General features: G+C 33.3%; 1 protein-coding gene across 1 annotated transcript in view; it reads left to right on the top strand.

The window, feature by feature from the left end:
* Nucleotides 1-21,617, top strand: part of KCNT2 (potassium sodium-activated channel subfamily T member 2) — a 349,439-nt gene extending 327,822 nt beyond the window's left edge. Inside the window, exons 27-28 of the mRNA XM_045812805.2 lie at nucleotides 7,516-7,600; nucleotides 17,595-21,617. Coding sequence (XP_045668761.1) covers nucleotides 7,516-7,600; nucleotides 17,595-17,706 — 197 coding nt within the window. The 3' untranslated portion in view covers nucleotides 17,707-21,617. The remainder of the gene's footprint in view (nucleotides 1-7,515; nucleotides 7,601-17,594) is intronic.
* Nucleotides 21,618-21,830: the final 213 nt, after the last annotated feature.

Below are 21,830 nucleotides of genomic sequence, written 5' to 3'. Positions count from 1 at the left end.
TTGACAGAAGTTTTGCAAACTAAAACACCATAAAGGAACATCTTTGGAGTACTGAAAAAAATAGTTTACCTAAAACTTTATATACAGTAAAAATATATTTCTAAAATAAAAACAAATAAAGGCTGTTTTGGACAAACAAAAGCTGAGAGAATTTGTCAACAACAGATCTGCACTATGAAAAAAATGTTAAAGGAAGTTCTTAAGACAGAAGGAAATTGATGCCAGGTAGAAATTTAGATCTAAAAAGAAATAGTAGGTAGGGGCATCTGGCTGGCTCAGTGAGAAGAGCATGTGACTCTTGATCTTGGGGTCATGGGTTCTGGCCCCATGTTGGGTGTAGAGATTACAAAAAAAAAAAAAAGATAAAAAGATTTGTAGAATATATAGAAGCAAAACTGCATGAAAATAATAACTCCAATAATAGGAAGGTAGAAATGGAAATATAATATAGTAAGCTTGTCATGTTATTCATGGAAATAACATGAAGTGGCATGTTATTTAAGCATAGCCACTGAAAAGTTAAGGCTGTATATTGTAAACCCTAGAGCAAGGGCAACAAAGAATAGCATATTCATTTTTGTTTAAAAAAAAAAAAAGCAGCCATCCTTGCTTGTTTATGTATTTTCCATGGCTACTTTCACTTTATAATATAAACAATCTAATAAATACAACAGAGATCATATGGCCCAAAAGCCTGAAGTATTTACTACCTAGCCCTTTACAGAAAAACATTTGCCAAATGATGACCAAAAGAAACTACAAATAACTAAATCAAAGAGATATAACTATTAACCAACAATGCAAATACATTGGAATGATTATAAGAAGACATTTTTAAAATTTCAGTGAATCCAAGCAAGGTGGAGAGGGGAGAAGAGAGGAACAAAAAACCAAATGGAACTAAAAAAAAAAAAAAAACACAACTAGCAAGAAGGTAGATTTAAACCCAACTATATTGATGTTTATATTAAATATAAATGGAGTAAACATTTCAATTAAAAGACAGAAGTCATCATATTGGATTAAAAGATGCAAGACTCAACACTTATTGTCTATAAACCCACCAAAAATTTAAAGAAATAGGTTAAGAGTAAAAGCGTAAAAATATATATTTCATGCAATCATAAATCCAAAGAAAACAGGGGCTATATAAATATTAAAGTAGATTCATGCTGTAACATGGATGCTTAATAAACATTATGCGAAGAGAAAAAATCCACACAGAAACACACTGCATACTTCTAGAAAAGTCATTGTTCCTAGAAATCAGTAATCACTAAGGGTTGGGAGTGAGAGGACCAATTGGCAATAAAAGGGCAGAAGGGAACTTTTTGTCATTATGGAAATGTTCTCTAGCATAATTCTGGTATATAATTTGCATTACTGTATGCATTTATCTAGAATCTGTGCACTTAAAATTAGTGAATTTCTTTTTTTTTACCAGCAAGCCTATGAAATAAACAGAACAGTGATGATTATCCTAAGATAATTTAAATGATATGCTTAAAATCATATAGGAAGTTTGCAGTTAATTTATAGGTAAACCTATAATTACAGGTGCCTTACCCTTATTGTGAAGGTTGTATCTGTGTATTATACTACCTCTCAAGAAAATTGTTTAAAAGGTCTATGAAGACAAGGACTTTGCCTAGCTTTTCATTGCTGTGTCCCCAGATTTAGAATTGTCTGTGACTCTAATCATGTCCAGTTAACATTATTAACTGACTAAACTGAAGAACAAAATAATACATGTGTGACAAATTATGATTATCAATTATCATAAAAATGCCTCCTGTAAGTCATGTGGAAATACTACAGGAGAGCTATAAAATTGGAAAACATGTTATTTTTAAATTGTGCAGGTAATATGTTCAATATATTTTTCCTCAATCTTAGATATTATTTCAGGTGACGTATCTTTAAATTTAAAGCAGTGTGTTCAGTTGTTAAAATGAAAAAATAAAATAATTAAATATGATCTTTCCAAAATCTTTTAGACTTTCCGTAGTATATTTATTCTACTTCTTCAGATTATCAACTAGAGTCATAGTTTTAAATTTAGAAGCACTTCACCTGAAAACATACAGAACACATTTGAAAAATGTAATTAATGTTCTATTTAAAAATAAGTGTGCCTATATCCCTTACTTGACAATCTATATCATTTTGGCCCACATCACTTAATAGAGAATATCTGTCATCATAATATTTTGAAAGAAAATAGCATTTATTGAGCAACTCCATTCAATGGGATACACAATAACTCTGAAAGTCAGTACTTGGTGGGGCAGGGAGGGGTGCACACAGTGGAGAAAGCATTTTAACAAAACAAAACTGGACTTTACACCATTGAAAAAATATGTTCTTAGACATTATTAACTTTTACTTCTATTATTTTTGTTTTTGAATACTCTGTCAAAAAAAACTTCAAGGGGGTTTGGTCTTTTAATATTTATAAAAGGTAGTAGATTTTTCAAGGTTAGGAAATATTGAATACTGTATTTTAAAAGGAAAATTGGGCCTAAAAGAACTAGTTTTGTGTATGAAGCTAATAAATATGGAGTAGCTCTTGGCAGAGTTGAAACTGAACAATTTCTGAAGCTTGGCTTTATATCATGCTACTTGTTTCAATAATTTGAAACAATTCTGAATTTTTCTAATTCTAACCTTAATTCCATAATGGTTTATATGAAGGGAGATTGAGAGTCCTGATTTTTATCTTGTGTATCATAGAATAGTTCTAAATTATTGGAAGGTAATGAAAATTATTTTAAATAGGGGTCATTACATAAAATAATTCTTTTATCCTTATCTGTAACCACCTTTTCCCCCCTAAAATAGACTGGTAAGTTCAGTAAAATTGACAAAATAGTTGTATTCATAAGCATAGCTTGGTACTAAACTGAAATACACGAGCAAATTAGGTGAGCACTATAAAACTAGCTAGTTTTATAGCTGGATAACACATAAAGTGTTTAGAAGTTCAGAAGAGGGAAAAATGAAATCATCTCTGGGTTATGCTATTACTGTTTATTTAGATTATTGGACTGTGTAGAAGAAGTAAGCAGTTATGCGACTGGGAGTATTTTCCTCAGTAAGGTATTTCTTATAGTGACTGAAGAAAAATATACTGTCAGTCTAGTACAGCATCAATTTCTTCATCTTTATTTGCTTTTTCATCAGCAGCCATATATGCTGTTGTATTTCCCTTCTAAAAAACCTCAGTCTCTCCTTTCCTCCCTCCCTTGTTCCTCCCTTCCTCCCTCCCTGTCTCGCTCCACCTCCACTCTCTCAGGTTCTCTAGTTATCTCCTTCCCAATTTCCTCCATTTTCATTGCTCCCAAGCCACCATCATCTTTCACCTGGGTTTCTGTACTGTTCATCTATTCTTCCTGAACCCAGATTTGAGCCCCTAACATCCATTTCCCACAGAGCAGCCAAGGAATGTAATATATTCAATAGGAAATTAGATCATACCACTCAGTCTCCCACCCTGTAACCCTCCCATGGCTTCCCGTTGCTTTTAGAAGAAAATTTGAGTTTCTGATCAAGGTCTATAAAGCCTTAAAGATCTGGTCCTGGCTTAACTTTTCAACATCGTCCATCTTTCCATTGTTCAACTTTAGTCCATCCACAAGGGCCTGCTTTCTGCAATTTTAACTCAACCATCTCAGCTTTCCCATTGCTCTTCTCTTCGAACGCTTTTCTTTCCTGTCTTTGCATGCTAACACCTTCATATTGTAGTACCTATACGATTATTATTTACAAGTTATGGATTGATTTTGCCTGCTACAATAATAATAGGAAACATTATATAGCTTATATAACCTTATATAAATGAGACACTGATTCTAAGAACCATATATTTATATTGCTACTTTTAAATTGTATTTATTATTCATTTATAATTTAATTTGAACAATAACCTATGAGATAGCACTATTGTTCCCCCCCATTTTAAAGCACAAGAAATTAAAACTGAGCACAAGAGGTTAAAAGAAATTAAGTAATTTGCCTAAGGCCTCAGCATGAGTAACTGAGAAAGCTGGATTTCAATGCGGGCACTCTGGTTTCAGAATCTTTTCCTAACTGAGCCTCTTATTGATACCTTTGTATTATTTAAATATCTCTTTAATTACATAACACATAATGGACATGTTTTTAGAAATATTTGGGGAAACCTACACCAGTATATGTAAAATTTAAATTTCTTTCTGACCAAATTTATTCTCCTTATTTAAAAGTACTTTTAAAATTCAACAGGAAATATTTTGTAAGAACAGTAGGAGTATAAATCCATACATGAAACATTCTAAGCAGAATATTTGCCCTGTGGAGATCCCGATTGAATAATTGTATATGTTAATTAATATAGCAAAATAAATTTCTTGGTAAAAACTACTAGAAATTTTTTAATTTGACTCTATACAATTTCCTTTAAAGTTTTTAATATTCTGGTACATTTATTTTAATATTTCATAAGAATAGCTTCATCTAAGATAATTATATCAATGATGAAATAATTTCAGTAGAACAATATAAATATATAATGATTTTTATTTTGCCAAGGTCAGAGATTACTTGTCCGGAACACATCGAATATGCTCACAACAGATTTTCTTAGCACATATTTTCCTGATAGGAAACAGAATATTGATTCTGGTTAATGAACCTAATTTTTCCAAGCAATTTTATTTTATTCACTAAATATGTTGTAGTTTTGGTAAAGAGCCTTATTTAATCCATTGTGACTTTGCCACCACCAATGATGATGATTGATGATGATGATGATGATGATTACGGTAGGAAACCTACCACAGTTTCCCTTCCAGAATTCAGAAATAACAAAAAAATAAATATTAGGGACTGGCTGATAGAGACAATAATACCAGACTTGCTGCTGATAAAACTAGATTGTTGAATGTGATTTTGATATGTGACCACATTAGGCTTTTAAAAACGTGCTTCATAATTCTTAACCACAGAGTCACAAAGAGGAAAATGAACTACAGGACTTCCCTACAAAGCAGCATGACAGAGAAAAAGTAGACTAGAATTAACTCTACAGCAGGGCAGACATGAAAGAGAGAGAGAATGACTTTGAACTCAGCAATTCCTTTTAATTTCTTTTAACCTAACACTGAGAAGTCAGCGAGGGGCAGGGGTGGGGTTGGGAAAAGATACCAGGAGTGATGAGCTCTGATTGTGTTACCCAGGTCTTGATATAAATTATATGGGATCATTGAATTGAGCACATTAGCAAAACATTTCCTTCAATTTCTGGAATGCGTGGAAACATGAAAATCTTCAGAATGATAAATAAAACAGACTACTTGAGCAGAAAAAAAATCAACACAATAGTTATAACTACTGCTGTAAAGTTCTCAGTTATCTCTCCAGTTTTTATACTTGTAACAGGCAAACCGAGTCACTGATGTATCTTGACTTCATGCCAGAAGCAAATGAGTACAACATTATGTTAATAATCAAGGAGAGAGGTTGGGTATTGATATTGACTGAGAAGTTACTTGTTCAATTGTTTTTTCTTTAATGCCATTGTTTAATAATGTTTGCTGTTTATACGAGAAATTTCAATAATGCCACTGTTTATATAAGAAATTGAGTTACACATAGCCAAATGAGATGGAGATTTTCTAGTAGACCTGTTACATTTTAGAGTACCCTGCTTAGGTCTCTAGAATGTACTATCGATCTGTTCCTTTGTACAACACTTGTGGAAATTCACATAAGGGAATAAATCAAAATTGCTTTTTATATAGAAAAAGGATCTTGATCATCTCCTGCCAGTACAGTATGTTTTGAGTTGGAATTTTACCTTATTTGAAGTAAGCTCATCATTTTACAGTCATTGGAATTCTGAGCTCCAGCTGATTGAGTTAGCCATCTACCCTAGGTATAATGGACAGGTTTAAAATATAGGATACAAGTAAGAATACAGGATTCTCAGTTAAATTTGAATTTCAGATTAACAACATATAAATGTCTCAGTATAAGTATGCCATAAACAGTATTTGGGACATATTTATACCAGAAAAATTGTTAGTTTTTATCTGAAATTCAGATTTCACCAGGCATTCTCTATTTGGCCTGACAAGCCTATCTTCTGCCAGGATACAATTCCTTGTGTCCACCCTAGAGATATGCAACCAAATATGTTCCTTCTTTTAAATATAAATTTGATGATCTTATGATTATAATAGTTTTACTTGCAAAACTTATGGTAAGTTTGATTACACTGCAGTTTATCTTCCTTGTAAGATAAGGATTTTCATTTATAGACTTTAAAAATAGGACACATCTGCATAGCAACTTAAACTATCATAACTGAAATGTTAAATTTTACACATTCAAGTGATAAGTTTCTAGTTAGATGAACACAGTGGTAGACATTATTTAATAAAAATGATACATATTTTCCAGTACAGGAAATTATCAGAGTCAACTGTGTTGGCCTAAAAAAGACTTTTACTTTAACTTTATACATTTGAGTATTGATGTTAACTCCATTGGTATGAAATATATTCTTGGATTTTGGATCAAACTGCAAAATTTAGTACGCTGTTTTAAGAACCAAGCTTATCTGCTACTGAAGTGGCTAGAAGGATACTACAAATGGCTCAAGAGCAGGATTTTGAACAGTACCCTCACAGCCTAAACATGTCACCCTTGGGAGGATTAATGTTTATTGAAATATGTGGCCACATGGCTTTACATTTACATCTTATCATAGCCTTGGCAGCTAAAAAATTTAGATCTCAAAGCTGTTTTATTTTTCAGTGTCCTATATAATACCAAGTTAGCTCTCCAAACTTGATTAACAATGTCTTTGGAGTGAATTGAAAAAATTAAAAAGAAAAAGCCTTTTATCTTAAAAACACATATTATTTTAGAGGAACAACAAATTATTTAGTAGTACACCTCCCCTGAAACTTAGTTAATTCTGTTCTACAGGATTCTTTGTATTTTGCAAAAACATTATGGCTTATATCAGGTGTATCCTATAACAATGTGAAACATATTTAGAGCCTTCAATCTTTTTAGATACATTTCTGTTGTGTTTTTTAAACAATGTCATCAGATGATTTTTCACAGAATTTCCCATACGAATATACATATCTGGGATGACCATCTATAGCCACAATTATTTTTTATAATTAAGAAGGCATAATAAATAAACATCTTGTCTAGATATTTCTTTAATAGAAATACTTTTTCAGTGTAATAGCTTCAAGCATAGAATATAACTGTAGTTGTTCTGAACAGAATTAGATACTTTATTTTTATCATCTGTTGGAACAAAAAATGAGTACCTGTCACATATTTCCAATGACAGTAATTTGAAAATAGTCGAAGTTATGTACACAATCATGCTGTGGGCAAAACTATAGCAAGTTCTCAGTGACAGCTATATGGTTTGAAGACTAGATGCGCTACAGTAATTCCTGTAATTTTCTGTAAGTAGTATAACAAACTTGGCATTTATTTATCTTCTAGATGAAATGAATGATCATCAAAGTACCCTCTCCTACATCCTGATTAACCCGTCTCCAGATACCAGACTAGAGCTGAACGACGTTGTGTAAGTTGATCTCCTATCTCACATAAGGCATTTATTTTTAGAAAGCCCATAATTTAATTAATCTTATATTTTTGTTTCCACCATTACAGACCTTTATTTCTTGTGTCATAAATGCTTAGAAACTCCAGGTCTAATTTTTATGCTCAATAAACAAATGCATTTAATGGATTTCTTTGTGTAATACTATAAAAAAAGTATTGCAGAATTGTAGAGGTATAAAAGAAGGAAATAGCAGCAGGAATTCTGTATTCTGTGAGCCCATATACATCTGGAGAAATAAGAGAGAATATGCAGAGAGAAATAATAAGAGAGAGAAACAATAAGAGAACAGCTCGGAGGAAAACCTGGAATAGTCCACATTATCTAGTTCTAAAAACCTTAGAGTTCCCTAAAGCTCTAAGTAAAATAAGTCAAAACACTTACTAGGAAAATGTCTATGGTAGTAACTTGATTAATCAAAAACTCTGTGCCATGCATGAACAAGAGATAAAACATTTTTCCTGATTTCAAAGTCTTTTACACTCTGATTAACAAACTACAATTTAAACATTAAAAATTTAATAGAAATATATAATATGACTTTGTTACTAATGAATTAAGCATCAACTAAGTAAAACAGTGCTTTTCCAATTTCAAAGAGGAGGACATTATTGTGAGTTATAAGATATGAGGATTTGAATTAGACTTTGAAAGGTAGATGAGATTTATGTAGGTAGAGGGCACAGGACATTCCAGAGCAGGGAAATGGCTAGAGAAAATGCACTATGTGGGGATTGCATAAGGCGCTTCATTTGACAACACTACAGAGTCCAGTCTGACCAGAGTAAAAAGGTTTATATTGCTAGCATCTTTGTTGTTCACTAAACATAATATTAGAAACGTATATTAAACCTGACTCTGGAATGACTTTAGGTAACGAAATAGAGTTTAAACTCAGTTTAAACCTTATAGGCAATGGGAAGTACTTAGATATATGAACAAGAAAGTAGCAAGATTTTAGAAAAGGCATTTTGACAGTTAACGGTGTAAGCCTAGGGGAGAAATATCTAATATAGATTTGCCCTTGAGGTCCATGGTCCTAAGGCTGAGCAGGATCAAGAGCTGCTGAGCTAAGGTGGCTAATCCCAGATTGCATTACTGACATAATACAAATCTGAAAGATCCAAAGTCTTGGTGGGTGTGAGGTCAACAGGATGTGTTTGTAACTATAATCAGGAAAATCAGTAATAAAGTCAGAGACTAGGAGGACTGAGAATATTCTGTGATGCAGAGCATAAGATGGATCCATGCAAGTGGTTTAGAACTAAAGCTATGTAATATGCCAAGAATTAGAAGGCTACCTTTATATATTTTGTGGGAGATTTTCACTGGGATGAAAAGGATATATATTTTTTAAAAGAGCATTGCAAGAAGCAGTAGAATTGATTGGCAGGATGGATTAAGGTTGAAATAGGCACAAAAATAGGGAAACCAGTTAAATTGCTATTAGGCAAGTGGGAGGAAGATAAGAATCTCTCACAGCATTACGATAATGGATTGTAAAGGAAGGTTTCTATGTAGATACACTTATGAAGGCAAAGAGCAAGACTTATCATTGGTGTGGGAATTGGAAAAGAAGGAGTCTAACATGTCTTTAAGATTTCAATACTATAGAGAACCCAGAAATGGACCCACAACTATATGGTCAACTAATCTTTGACAAAACAGGAAAGAATATCTGATGGAAAAAAAAGGGAGTCTCTTCAACAAATTGTTTTTGGGAAAACTGGACAGCAACATGCAGAAGAATGAAACTGGACCACTTTCTTACACCATACACAAAAATAAATTCAAAATGGATGAAAGACCTAAATGTGAGACAGGAAACCATCAAAATCCTAGAGGAGAACACAGGCCTCGGCCCATAGCAACTTTGACCTCAGCCCATAGCAACTTCTTATTAGACGTGTCACCAGAGGCAAGAGAAACAAAAGCAAAAATTAACTATTGGGACTTCATCAAGATAAAAAGCTTCTGCAAAGCGAAGGAAACAATCAACAAAACTAAAAGTGGCAATGGGAGAAGATATTTGCAAATGGCATATCTGATAAAGGGCTCCAAAATCTATAAAGAACTTACCAAACTCAACACACAAAAAATAAATAATCCAGTTAACAAATGCGCAGAGAAAACATGAATAAATGCTTTTCCAAAAAAGACATCCAGATAGCTAACAGATACAAGAAAAGATGCTCAAAATCACTCGTCATCAGAGAAATATAAATCAAACCATGATGGGATACCACCTCACACCTGTCAGAAGGGCTAAAATTAACAACACAAGAAACAACAGGTGTTTGCAAGGATGTGAAGAAAGGGGAACCTCTTGCACTGTTGGTGGGAATGTAAGCTGGTGCAACCACTCTGGAGAACAGTATGGAGGGTCCTCAAAAAGTTAAAAGTGGAACTACCCTATGCTCCAGCAATTGCACTACTAGATATTTACCCAAAGGATACAAAAATACAAATTTGAAGGGGTACATGCATCCTGATGTTTATAGCAGTATTATCAACAATAGCCAAAGTATGGAGAGAGCCTAAATGTCCATCGACTGATGAATGGATAAAGAAGAGGTGGTGTGTGTGTGTGTGTGTGTGTGTGTGTGTGTGTGTGTGTGTGTATATATATATATATATATTATTTTATATATATATGGATAAAGATATATATATGGATAAAGAAGAGGTGGTATGTGTATATATATATATATACACACACACATATATATATTATATATATAAAATGGAAATTAGTCACCAAAAAGAATGAAATCTTGCCATTTGCAATGGTGTGGATGGAGCTAGAGTGTATTATGCTGAGTGAAATAAGTCAGCCAGAGAAAGACAAATACCATATGACTCACTCATATGTGGAATTTAAGAAAGAAAACAGATGAACATGTAGGAAGGGGGGAAAGAAAAAAAGGAGAGAGGGAAACAAGCCATTAGTGACTTTTAGCATCTGCCTTCGGCTCAGGGCGTGATCCCGGCATTATGGGATCGAGCCCCACATCAGGCTCCTCCGCTATGAGCCTGCTTCTTCCTCTCTCACTCCCCCTGCTTGTGTTCCCTCTCTCACTGGCTGTCTCTATTCTGTTGAATAAATAAATAAAATCTTTAAAAAAAAAAAGAAAAGAAAACAAACTGAGGGTTGATGGAGGGAGGTGTGGGAGGATGAGCTAGATAGGTGATGGGCATTAAAGAGGGCATTATTGTGATGAGCACTGGGTGTTGTATGTAAATGATGAATCAGTGAATTCTACTCCAGAAAACCAATATTACCCTGTATATTAACTAACAAAATTTAAAAAAAATTCAATTCTATGTGATGCCAAATAAATAAATAAATGCTGGTTCACTGAAGCAAGTCAGAAGAAGGAAGCAGTTTCCTAGGAAGGAAAAGGGGAATTGCTGTCTGTGGGGAAAAAAAAGAAATGATGAGTTTTCTATTATGAATAAATCTGATATGAACATCCAAAAAAAAAAAAGATGATGAGCTCGAGTTTAGATACATCATTCAATGTACTTCATGGAAGTGTCTAGAAAGCGTATAGAAATATAGTACTGGAGCTTTGAAGAGAAGCTGGTTATGTAGAAAATACTGATTTTTCATCTTCCGGATGAAAAAACTAAAAAAAAAAAATGATTTTGGGGTAGAAAGATAAGTAAGTTTCAAAAACTTCTTAGGAAAATACTTCAGCAGAAATAACTTTACCCCAAAATCAGTGTGAAAACAATTTATAATGCACCCTAGATATAACTAACTAGCATAATGCTTTATATTGCCATCTGATGGTTCTGGTTAGAATATCAGAGCTTCAGGGAATGAGATTCATGATAATTTCACCTGCTTGAATGCTTAAGACAGCTGTCAAAAATTGTGTCCAGTGGTGATGTTGAATTTATGGAGGACTTTAAGTTACACGAAAATATCTTATTTATGATGCACTTGGCATTTAACTGCCCATTCTGGAGACTTCACTTGGTATATTACTATAATAAAACAAAACTGTTCTGTTCTTCTTGCATCCATATTTATACATGTCTTCCTTCTTTTAAACCCATAAAATCACGCAGTTTTTATTAATTTTCCATCTTCTCTATAATCCCAGCCTTTTTATGCCTCTTTTTAAAGTAGTAATAATTATGTTGACTATATGGTGGGTTTTTTAAAAAGATGTATTTATTTATTTTAGAGAGAGAGAGCATGTGGAAGGAGGGGCAGAGGGAGAGAATCTCCAACAGACTCCCTGCTGAACATGGAGCCCAATGCAGGGCTCGATCCCATAACCCATGAGATCATGACCTGAGCCAAAACCAAGAGTTGGACACCCAACCAGCTGATCCACCCAGGCACCCCAATTCATAGTGTTTTTTAGGGGGTTATGCTTACCTTATTCATATTTCATAATAAATTATAAACTTTTGAAGTTAATATAATTATTTCCAATGATTATTTTTGAAGGAATAGAAAGATATCATTAACCTTTTGAGTCTATAAACATGTCCTTTCATTGAAAAGATGTTTATAATTTGAAATAATTCCCCCCAAAGTTAAATTTACAAATAAAATATGTGTGTTACAATATGAATTTTACAGGTAAAATAAACATGACATTTTCTGCCTTGTGGATACTCTAATATTTTATTTGTTTAAAGCTAAAACATTAGCTTGAGTGCTATAAAAAACCTTTTTTTTTTTTGCAATGACCTGTATTTGTGGCCATTGAAATAATTAAGTTTTACTATAACTAGAGCAATGACAAATATGGAAAAAAAAAAGCCTACCATGACATACCAAACATAAAAACATATTTAAGGAATTAATTTTATTAGACTCATAGGTTTAGTAGTGATAATAATAAAGAAAGCAACTTTTGCAGCTCTATCAATGAATTTGGGGATAATGGATTATATCATACCTTTTGGTTTTCTAAAAAATTGCTTTCAAAAGTTAATTTTAAATAAAGGGCCAACTTTAATTTGATTCAAAGAATAATAAATAACTAGGTAATTGATGTTAAACAGCTTAACATTCTTGAAAGAAATGAAAATGAAAATACAAAATATCAAATTTTGTGGGACACAACAAAAACAGCTCTAAAGTTTATAGCAATAAATACATATATTAAGAAATTAAAAAGATCTCAAATAAACAACCTAACTTTACACCTAAAGGAACTAGGACAAGAAGAACAAACAATGCCCAAAGTTAACAGAAAGAAAGAAATAATAAAAGTCAGAATGAGGAGTTCCTGGGTGGCATAGTTGGTTAAGTCACCAACTCTTGGTTTCGGCTCAGGTCATGATCTCAGGGTCGTGATATCAAGCTCTACCTGGGGCTCCTCACTCAGTGTGGAGTCTACTTAAGACTCTCTCCCTCGGCCCCTCCCCCCACTCTCTCTCTCTTTTAAATAAATAAATCTTTAAGAGTCAGAATGAGAATAAATGAAATGGAGACTAGAAAAATAATAGAAAGGATCAATGAAACTAAAAGCTAGTTTTTTGAAAAGACAAACAAAACTGACCAACTTTTAAGTAGACTAAGAAAAAAAGAGATGACAAAATTAGAAATCAAGGAGGAAACACAACCACCAATACTATAGAAATTCTGAGAATTATACTATTATGAACAATTATATGCCTCCAAATTATATAACCTGGATGGTTTTAAATAGATAGATAGATAGATAGATAGATACATACATACATACATACATACATACATACATACATACATTTCTAGAAACACACAACTTACCAAGTCTGAATGAGGAAGAAATAGAAAATCTGAACAGACCAGTAATGAGTTAAGAGATTGAGTCAATTAAAAAAAAATTGTAATGCAGAAAACTCCACAGCCAGATGGCCTTACTGGTGAATTCTACCAAATATTTAATGAAGAATTAATACTAATCTTCCTCAGACTCTTCCAAAATATCAAAGAAGAGAGAACACTTCCAAACTTATTCTATAAAGCCAGTGTTACCTGGATACCAAAACCAGATAAAGATATCACAAGAAAAGAAAACTATAGATCAATACCCCTGGTGAATATAGATGCAAACCAAATTCAAGAACATATAAGGATTATGCACCATGACCAAGTAGAATTTATCCTTAGGTTGCCAGGATGAGGTATGCAAACCAATGAATGTAATTCATCACATTAATAAAATGAAAGATAAAAATCACATGATCATTTCAATAGAAGCAGAAGAGGCATTTGACAAAATATGACATCCTTTCATGATAATAACCCTTAACAGATTGGGTATATAAGGAACATACCTCAATATAATAAAAGCCATATACAAAAAACTCATTGTTAACATTATAATAAGTGAGAAAAAAATTGAAAGAATTTCCTCCAATATCAGGTACAAGACAAGGTTGCCCCCTCACAATTTTCCTATTCAGTATAGTACTGGAAGTCCTACCTAGAGTATTTAGACAAGACAAAGAAAAAAAAAGCATCCAAATCAGAAGGAAGAAGTAAAATTGTCACCATTTGCTGAAGATATGATCTTATATAAAGAAAATTCCAAAGAGTCAACCAAAAATCTGTTTAAATTAATGATTTCAGTAATGTGGCAGATTACAAAATCAACTTACAGGAATCAGTGGCATTCCTTTACACTAATGATGCAGCATCAAAAAAAGAAATAAAACTATCCTGTTCACAACAGCATCCAAAACAATAAAATACTTAGGAATAAATTTAACCAAAGGAGTGAAAGATCTGTACATGAAAACTACAAAACTTTGCTGAAAGAAGTCAAACAAGACACAAAGAAATGGAAAGACTTCCTGTGTTCATGGATTAAAAGGATAAATAGTGGTAAAATGGCCATACTACCCAAAGCCATATACAGACTCAACAAAGTTCCTATCAAAACATCAAAGGTATTCCTCACAGAATTAGAAGAAACAATCCTAGAATTCATGTGGAACCACAAAAAATCTTGACTACCCAAAGATATCACACTTCCTGATTTCAAACTATACTACAAAGCCATAGTAATAAACAGTATGGTACTGGAACAGAAATAGACACATAGACCAGTGGAACAGAATAGAGAGTCCAGAATTAAATCCTAGTATTTATGGTCAACTAATATTTGACAGAAGAGCTAGGAACAACCAATGGGGGAAGGAAAGTCTCTTCAAAAATTGATGCTGGGGAAACTGGAGAAGCACATACAGAACAATGAAATTAGATTTCTATTTCATACCACTTAAAAAAAAAAAAAGACCCTCAAAATGGATCCAAGATTTATGTATAAGACCTGATATCATAAAACTTCTAGAAGAAAACAGGGAAGAAACTCACTGATACTGGTCTTGGCAATGATATTTTGGTCATAATGCCAAAAGCAAAAACTAAGTAAAAATCAACAAATGGGACTACATTAAACTCAAAAGCTTCTGCACAACCAAAGAAACAATCAACAAAATGAAACAACAGCTTACAGAATGGGAGAAAATTTTTGCAAGGCGTATCTCGGATAAGGGGTTAATATCCAAAATATATAAAGAACTAACAGAACTTATTAACAAAGAAACAATCAGATTTAAAAATGGGCAGAAACTAGTTTCCAGAGGACATGAAAATGGCCAATGCCATAGAAAGATGCTCAGCATTACTAATCATCAGGGAAATGCAAATAAAAATCACAACAAGATATCACCTCACACCTGTTGGGATGGCTATCATCAAAAAGACAAGAGACAACATGTGTTGGTGAGAATGTTTTAAAAAAGAACCCTTATATACACTGTTGGTGGGAATTTAAATTTGTCCAACGACTATGGAAAACAATATGGAAGTTCCTCAAAAAATTAAAAATAAATCTATCATATGATCCAGCAATTCCACTTCTGGGTATATTATCCAAAGGAAATGAAAACGGGATTTTGTTGAGACATATGCACGCTCATGTATATGGCAGCATTATTCACAGTAATGGATACAGAAGTAACCCAAATGCCCACCAATGGATGAATGAATAAGATGTGGTATTATACATAGTGGATATTATTCAGCCAAAAGTAAGGAAGATAATCCTGCCATTTGCAGCAACATAGATGGACCTTGAGCACATTATGCTAAGTGAGGTGTGAGAGAAAGATAAGTACTGAGTGATATCACTTATATGTGGAATCACAAAAAAAGTCAAACCCGTAAAAAGTAAGTGGTTACCAGGGGTTGGGGAGGTGGGGGATTAAGATTGATGGTGTGTAAGGTTCCAAGCTTGTAACAAGAAATAAAGATAGAGATGTAATGCACAGTATAATGAATATAGTTAATAAAAATGCACTATAATGATGTAATATGATGAATATTGCTTCAATGGCATCATATTAAAATGTATAAATATATCAAAGTAACATGTTGTACATCTTCAATTTACAAATTGGAACATGTTCAATTTATCAAATAAAAAAGGGCTTAGTTTTCTTCATCAATCTACAATCTACAATGCTAGTGACATTTAAAATAATTATAAAGCAGTGTGCATAGACAACAATATCCAGTTAATGGATTCAAGGACATTAATTCCAAGTTTTATTTGATTGGAGAAAATAGACTGTAGTGCTTTAAATTGTCTTTTCTCATTTTCATTAAGGAACATAATTTATGAATATTTTTCCTTTAGTTTTTAAGAGGAAAAGTACAATCTTCATTACAGTTCTCCCTTTAAATTAGGTTTTTTGATCATTTTTCTGTATCTCCCAAATTATTATAGAACTATGAATTCCTAGTTCCATTTGCATCTGAATCAAGACTTCGTTCGAATGCTGCATTACACGTATTTACTTTCCTTCTCTCTCTGCAAACTGTCAGTGGCTTTCCACTGCCTTTGGAACAGAAATCGAAACTACTTTATCCTGAAACGTGAAGTCCTTCGCTAGCTGTTTTCTACTTTTCTTCCTGAATTTACCTTCCACTGATTCCTGGTTTAACCATTCTCCTGAAGTCAGACTCGTTTTCTAAAGAGATCAGGAGCAAGCCTAGAGAGAGATGCTCAACCCAGCCTTCCCAATCAAGTATTCCCTAATTCTCACTGTCGCTTTTTTTCTCTCTCTCTCTTTCTGTGATGTTTGGAACTTATTTTTCTTGTTTATAACTGCTTTATAAATTAAACTCTACTAATCTCATGCAGGACAGGGGTTAGGGTTTGCGACTTTTTAATTCCCATTTCCCAATGCAGCATTCCACTGGTGTGCAGAAGTGGAAACTCGTGCCATATGAGAGTCTGAAGTAAAACATCTCTCTTAAAACAAATTCTAACATTATTGAAATGTATGACTTTGGCGGATGAACTTTTTCCCATTTACCAGTAGAATGAATTAAGAATAATTTTTTATTCTTTTGTATAATTGCTCACCATGGCATAACCTGACTTTTAGATGAATTTTTAGATGATTAAAAGATTATCTCCATATAATATTCTGCAGAGCATGTTTCAAATGAGTACTTTTTTAGAATCCTGAAATATTTAAATTAAAAGACTCTAGAAATTGTTTAGATCAAATTTATTTATGAATGATAAAAGACTAAGAGCCCCTAAGTAATAGAAGGATCATGGCTAAGATTTAGGTCTCCTTGTTAGAGAACTAACCAAAGAAAGGGATGATAAATCAACCAAATACTAAAATAAAACAAAGTTTTGATAAGGTAAAGGTGGTGAAATGGGCCATAACTAAAAAATAATAATTCTTGATTCATCAGCACACATTGTCATAATCTGCTTAGGTATGGAAACGATGCAAGTCCTGCCAAATTGCATCGGCCAGCTAAAAAGTGAGTCCTTCTACCCGTGCTGTGCATAAACACAGGTTCAATGACCTAAAAGCTAAATACATTTGAAGCAGGAGTCCAAAGTGTAAGTGTGAATTAGTTTTGCCTTTATTTACTATTACAGTCATTTGCTTTGTTTTCTTTTCCTAGATACTTAATCCGACCAGATCCACTGGCATACCTTCCAAACAGCGAACCCAGTCGAAAAAACAGCGTCTGCAATGCCATGGGTCAAGACTCTCGGGAGGAAACTCAGCTTTGATAAAAGGAAAATAAAAGACCTTTTTTCCCTACAAGAATCTTGCTTGAAACAACTCTAAATCTTAGGGGAAAAAGAAGTGCTGCTGGCATGAAAGAAACTCGATCAGAATATACTTGGTTCTCTCATATTAAAGGCAATCTATTCTCTTAGAAGTATAGATTATTTTGAAATTTAAAGTATTGCTTATTGGGACTCCTCCTATTAATATCTGAAAGACATCAGTAGAATGGGTTTTAAAAACCTAAATGAAAACACAAAATTTAAATCGGATATTTGTTTGACAATATTCTAAACCGTAGGAAGCTAATTTTTAAAAGTATTAAAGTTTATGAAAGTAAACAAAAAATCCAACTATATTTGGTGCATCACAATGGACAGAGAAGATTGTGGCTCCTCTTAAAAATTAAATAGTCATATTATATTCTTTAAACTTGCCGTTTTATAAAATTGAGCTCATCCTAAATGTCTAGCATCTACACAGAGATTAACCAACAAACTTGTGTGGCTGACTTTTGTGTAAGACTCATAGTTTGCTTTAGAGTATAAATCTTTAAATCATTTTAACATTTTTCGTTGCCTTTTCATATGATATCATATTCATTTTAGAATTTGAGATGTTCACAGCATGTTTTATAACATTGAGGAAACCAAAACAAGCAAAAAATATCAAGTACCTGAACTTTTTGCTAACTTTACGTCTGACACATTGTATGCCAAGAAAAGCGTTAAAAAGCAAATATTTATTATTCTCCTAAAAGAATGCCTAACAGAGAAAAGACTGAAAACAAACATGTTGACTTAAATTGAAGCCAAGAATTGAAACATTAACTAAACATGCAGTATTGGTTTTCATTAGGCTTTTGAGCTTTAACATTTTCATAATCTATATGGTATATTTCATTTAAAAATACTTTAAAATTCAAACAGGCAAAATTATACCTTTTATGGAATGCAAGGACATTTCAAAACATTAAAAGTCCTCCTCTCTGCTCTAGTATTGAAATACTTACATGCAAAACAATGGTATGTTAAAAAATTTGGTTTAATTTTGAAAAATCATCTGTAGGACATAGGTTTTAACATTGTGAAAAAAAAACATGTAGTGAAGATAGGTAGTTTTTGTCATTGAAATTTAATATAAATCATGAAGAATTTTACAGCAAGAAATTAAATACAAATTGATCCTTGGTGTTATTGCTTTATTCCCCTTCAGAAATAGACTGAAAAGCACAAGAGCAGAGTTTGCCAGGTAGTTGGTATGTGTGAAGGTATTCCCATGAGAGAGACGTTGGTAAATTTAAAAAGATATTTTTCCTCTAATTTTGTATTTAAAAAAATTTCTGACCTTGACATTGAACTTTAATTCCACAAAAAATTGGGCATATAAGACTAGAAAGAGACATTTTCTTCTTTCTTTTCACAAAGAAGTGGATAATTTGGAAAGACAGTAGAAGAATTAAAAAAAAAACAATAAAACACCAACATAGATAAAGAAAGCCTAAAATTCCCCCAAATAATTCTATGGAAACGAAAATGTAAAACCTAACATGTGAAATTATAGCTGATAGCCATTGTATAATTTGGCTTAGGGAGAATGAAATGTCTATTTATTATTGTTGTTTTTTTTAGTATTTTCCATTACTCTCATTTTAGAATAGCAAAAACACCAAGAATTTCCCCTGAAACAGGGAAAGCCTATCTTCAACTTCCTTTAATCAGACAGGGAAGTAGAGAATTTATAACAAGTTACTTAAAATTGGAAGCAAACCTTAAAACAAAGATTGTATGCATTTTCATGCATGTATGTTGTAGACACGTGAAATATATTTGGCAAACATATATTCACTTGTAAATTATTCAAACTAAAGGCAGAATTGAACTAATATATGTAATGGAGAACAATAAGTTTAATTAACTTATTTTATACTTGCACATCAATAATCAAAGTGATATTTGAGTTGCCATTTCATTACTCCATTACGGTTATTTTTAGGAATAAATGTAAGATTTTATGAATATTCTATTTCCCCACGAGATCTCAAGTTTAGTATTTTTGCATTTTGACCGTTGTCAAGACTAGGACTCTAAGCTAGGACATGACTATATTTCCTATAAAACTAAAAGTTTTGTTTCATAAATTTTACAATAATTATTTTTGATTATGAACATTAGTCCAAATTTAATAATTGACGCAATTCATAACAGCTTGCTATAATAATGATCGTTTTAGTTTTTCTGTTACTTAAAGCATAAAAAATGCTTATAAAAGCCTTTTAACAAACCGTTGCCTTTTTAAAATACTTGCACACAAAAATAAAACATAAAATCAGTAATAGTCCTTGTAATCCTATGGGAATCCGTTCTGTTTATTGTGTATGTACCATTTTGCTACCAGTTACGTTGAATCGCTTAAAATAAATAATAAAAATTATTTCTGACGGTGAAAACCCTTTGGTGCTGTTTGCCAAAACTTCAATTGTTTAACCAATTATGTTTTGAAACTATAAAATTCCTTCTGTCACTTCTATATAAAGTAATATAAACAGGAAGAAACACCAACATGAACATGAAGGTCATCTCATTGAAAAAGATAGCCATAAAAAATCTGTTGAATTACTTCCTAATGTAATAGTTTCTGAATAACTATGCGGTAGGAAAAGAGGAGGGAGGAAGGAAGGGTCAGGGAGGATGGAGGTAGAGAAGTGAACAAAGGGAAGGGAGAGAAAAGCAGAAAAGAAAAGGAAGGTGGAGAAGAACGAATGTAGGTGCTAGAAGAGAAATATTTTTTTACGAACCAGGGAATACTATCCCAATACACTAATTTAAAGACCAGAAAAGCACTGGTTAGAGAAAAAAATAATCATTCTAAATGCAAACGTAGACTTTGGCTCCAAAAAATGGAGCCTATTCCTCCTGCTAAGTACAGATACAAACTCTAGATATTATTTATCAAACAAGCATCAGAAGACTGAAAAGTGAAAAGAAGAAGGAAGACAGACCAGGGAACTGGGTCTTGCGGAACAGCACGGTGGTGAATTCCCGGAGTTGTTTTGTTGCCTCCTATGTAGCCTGCTCTGCATATTGGAAAATACCCATGCGCACGACAAAAAGTCCCAGAAATAACCTGCTCTCTCCTTGCAAGGGACTGACTCCTGCCGCGGGTGCAGCTTCCAGCACAGACTTCTGACGTGCCTGTCCTCCCAGATGCTGTTGTCCTTGAGTGCCTCCAGTGAGACCGTTCCCCATGAACGACTCTCCCCAGATTTCCAGCAGGTTCTACCAGTGCAAGTACCACAGTGACTTTTCTGCGATTCTGTGAGCCACAGCTGTGCCATCTCTGACAGTCTTGATTTCAGTCCTGGGGTCTCTTCGTGGGGCACTCTGTCTCAGCCCTGATGACGAATCACGCCCCTAATAGCCACTGTTGCCATATTATTTTCAAGTTCTCTTTACTTATTACTGACCCATCTGTCATTACTCCAAAGCTCTGCTACAGCTAATAATTCTCTACATTAAACTTTGTCTAAATCACTGTGTGGTTTCTTTCTCCAGATTGAATCCTGGCTGAGACAAGATGCACAAATCAGGAGTTCTTCAATCTGATTAAATCTGTGATAATGTTGATACCAAATTTCAAGGGCTGCAATTTAAAGGACAGATTTTTGGGAACATTCAACAATTAAGTAGCCCCTGCTGGGAAACTTTTAAGACAGACCATGCGTGGGGCGCCTGGGTGGCTCAGTTGGTTAAGCCTCTGCCTTCAGCTCGGGTCATGATCCCAGCGTCTTGGAACTGAGCCCTGCATCGGGGCTCTCCTTCAGCTGGGAGCCTGCAGCTCTCCCTTCTTCTGACCCTCCCCCACACTTGTGCGCAAGCGCTCTCTCTCTCTCTGCCTAATAAATAAAATATTAAAAAAAAAAAAAGACAGCCCATGCTCATCCTGTGAAGTATTAGACCACTTAATGTCATTTTGCTCTTCTCTGCTTGTTTTTGTTTTGTTTTGTTTTTTAAATAAGACTGCTCTCCAGGCTATTTGGAGGGACATGTCAGCTTTAATTATTGTGGATCAATGTAATATTATACCAAATGGTCCTAAAAGTGTAGTTATTTGGCTTATAATTAAA

Source organism: Ursus americanus, chromosome 2 (assembly GCF_024610735.1).
Source record: "Ursus americanus isolate L20-20 chromosome 2, mUrsAme1.1.p, whole genome shotgun sequence".
NCBI classification, from domain to species: Eukaryota; Metazoa; Chordata; class Mammalia; order Carnivora; family Ursidae; genus Ursus; species Ursus americanus.
The sequence above is the reverse complement of the archived record's forward strand: the minus strand, read 5'-3'. Positions and strand labels throughout refer to the sequence as shown.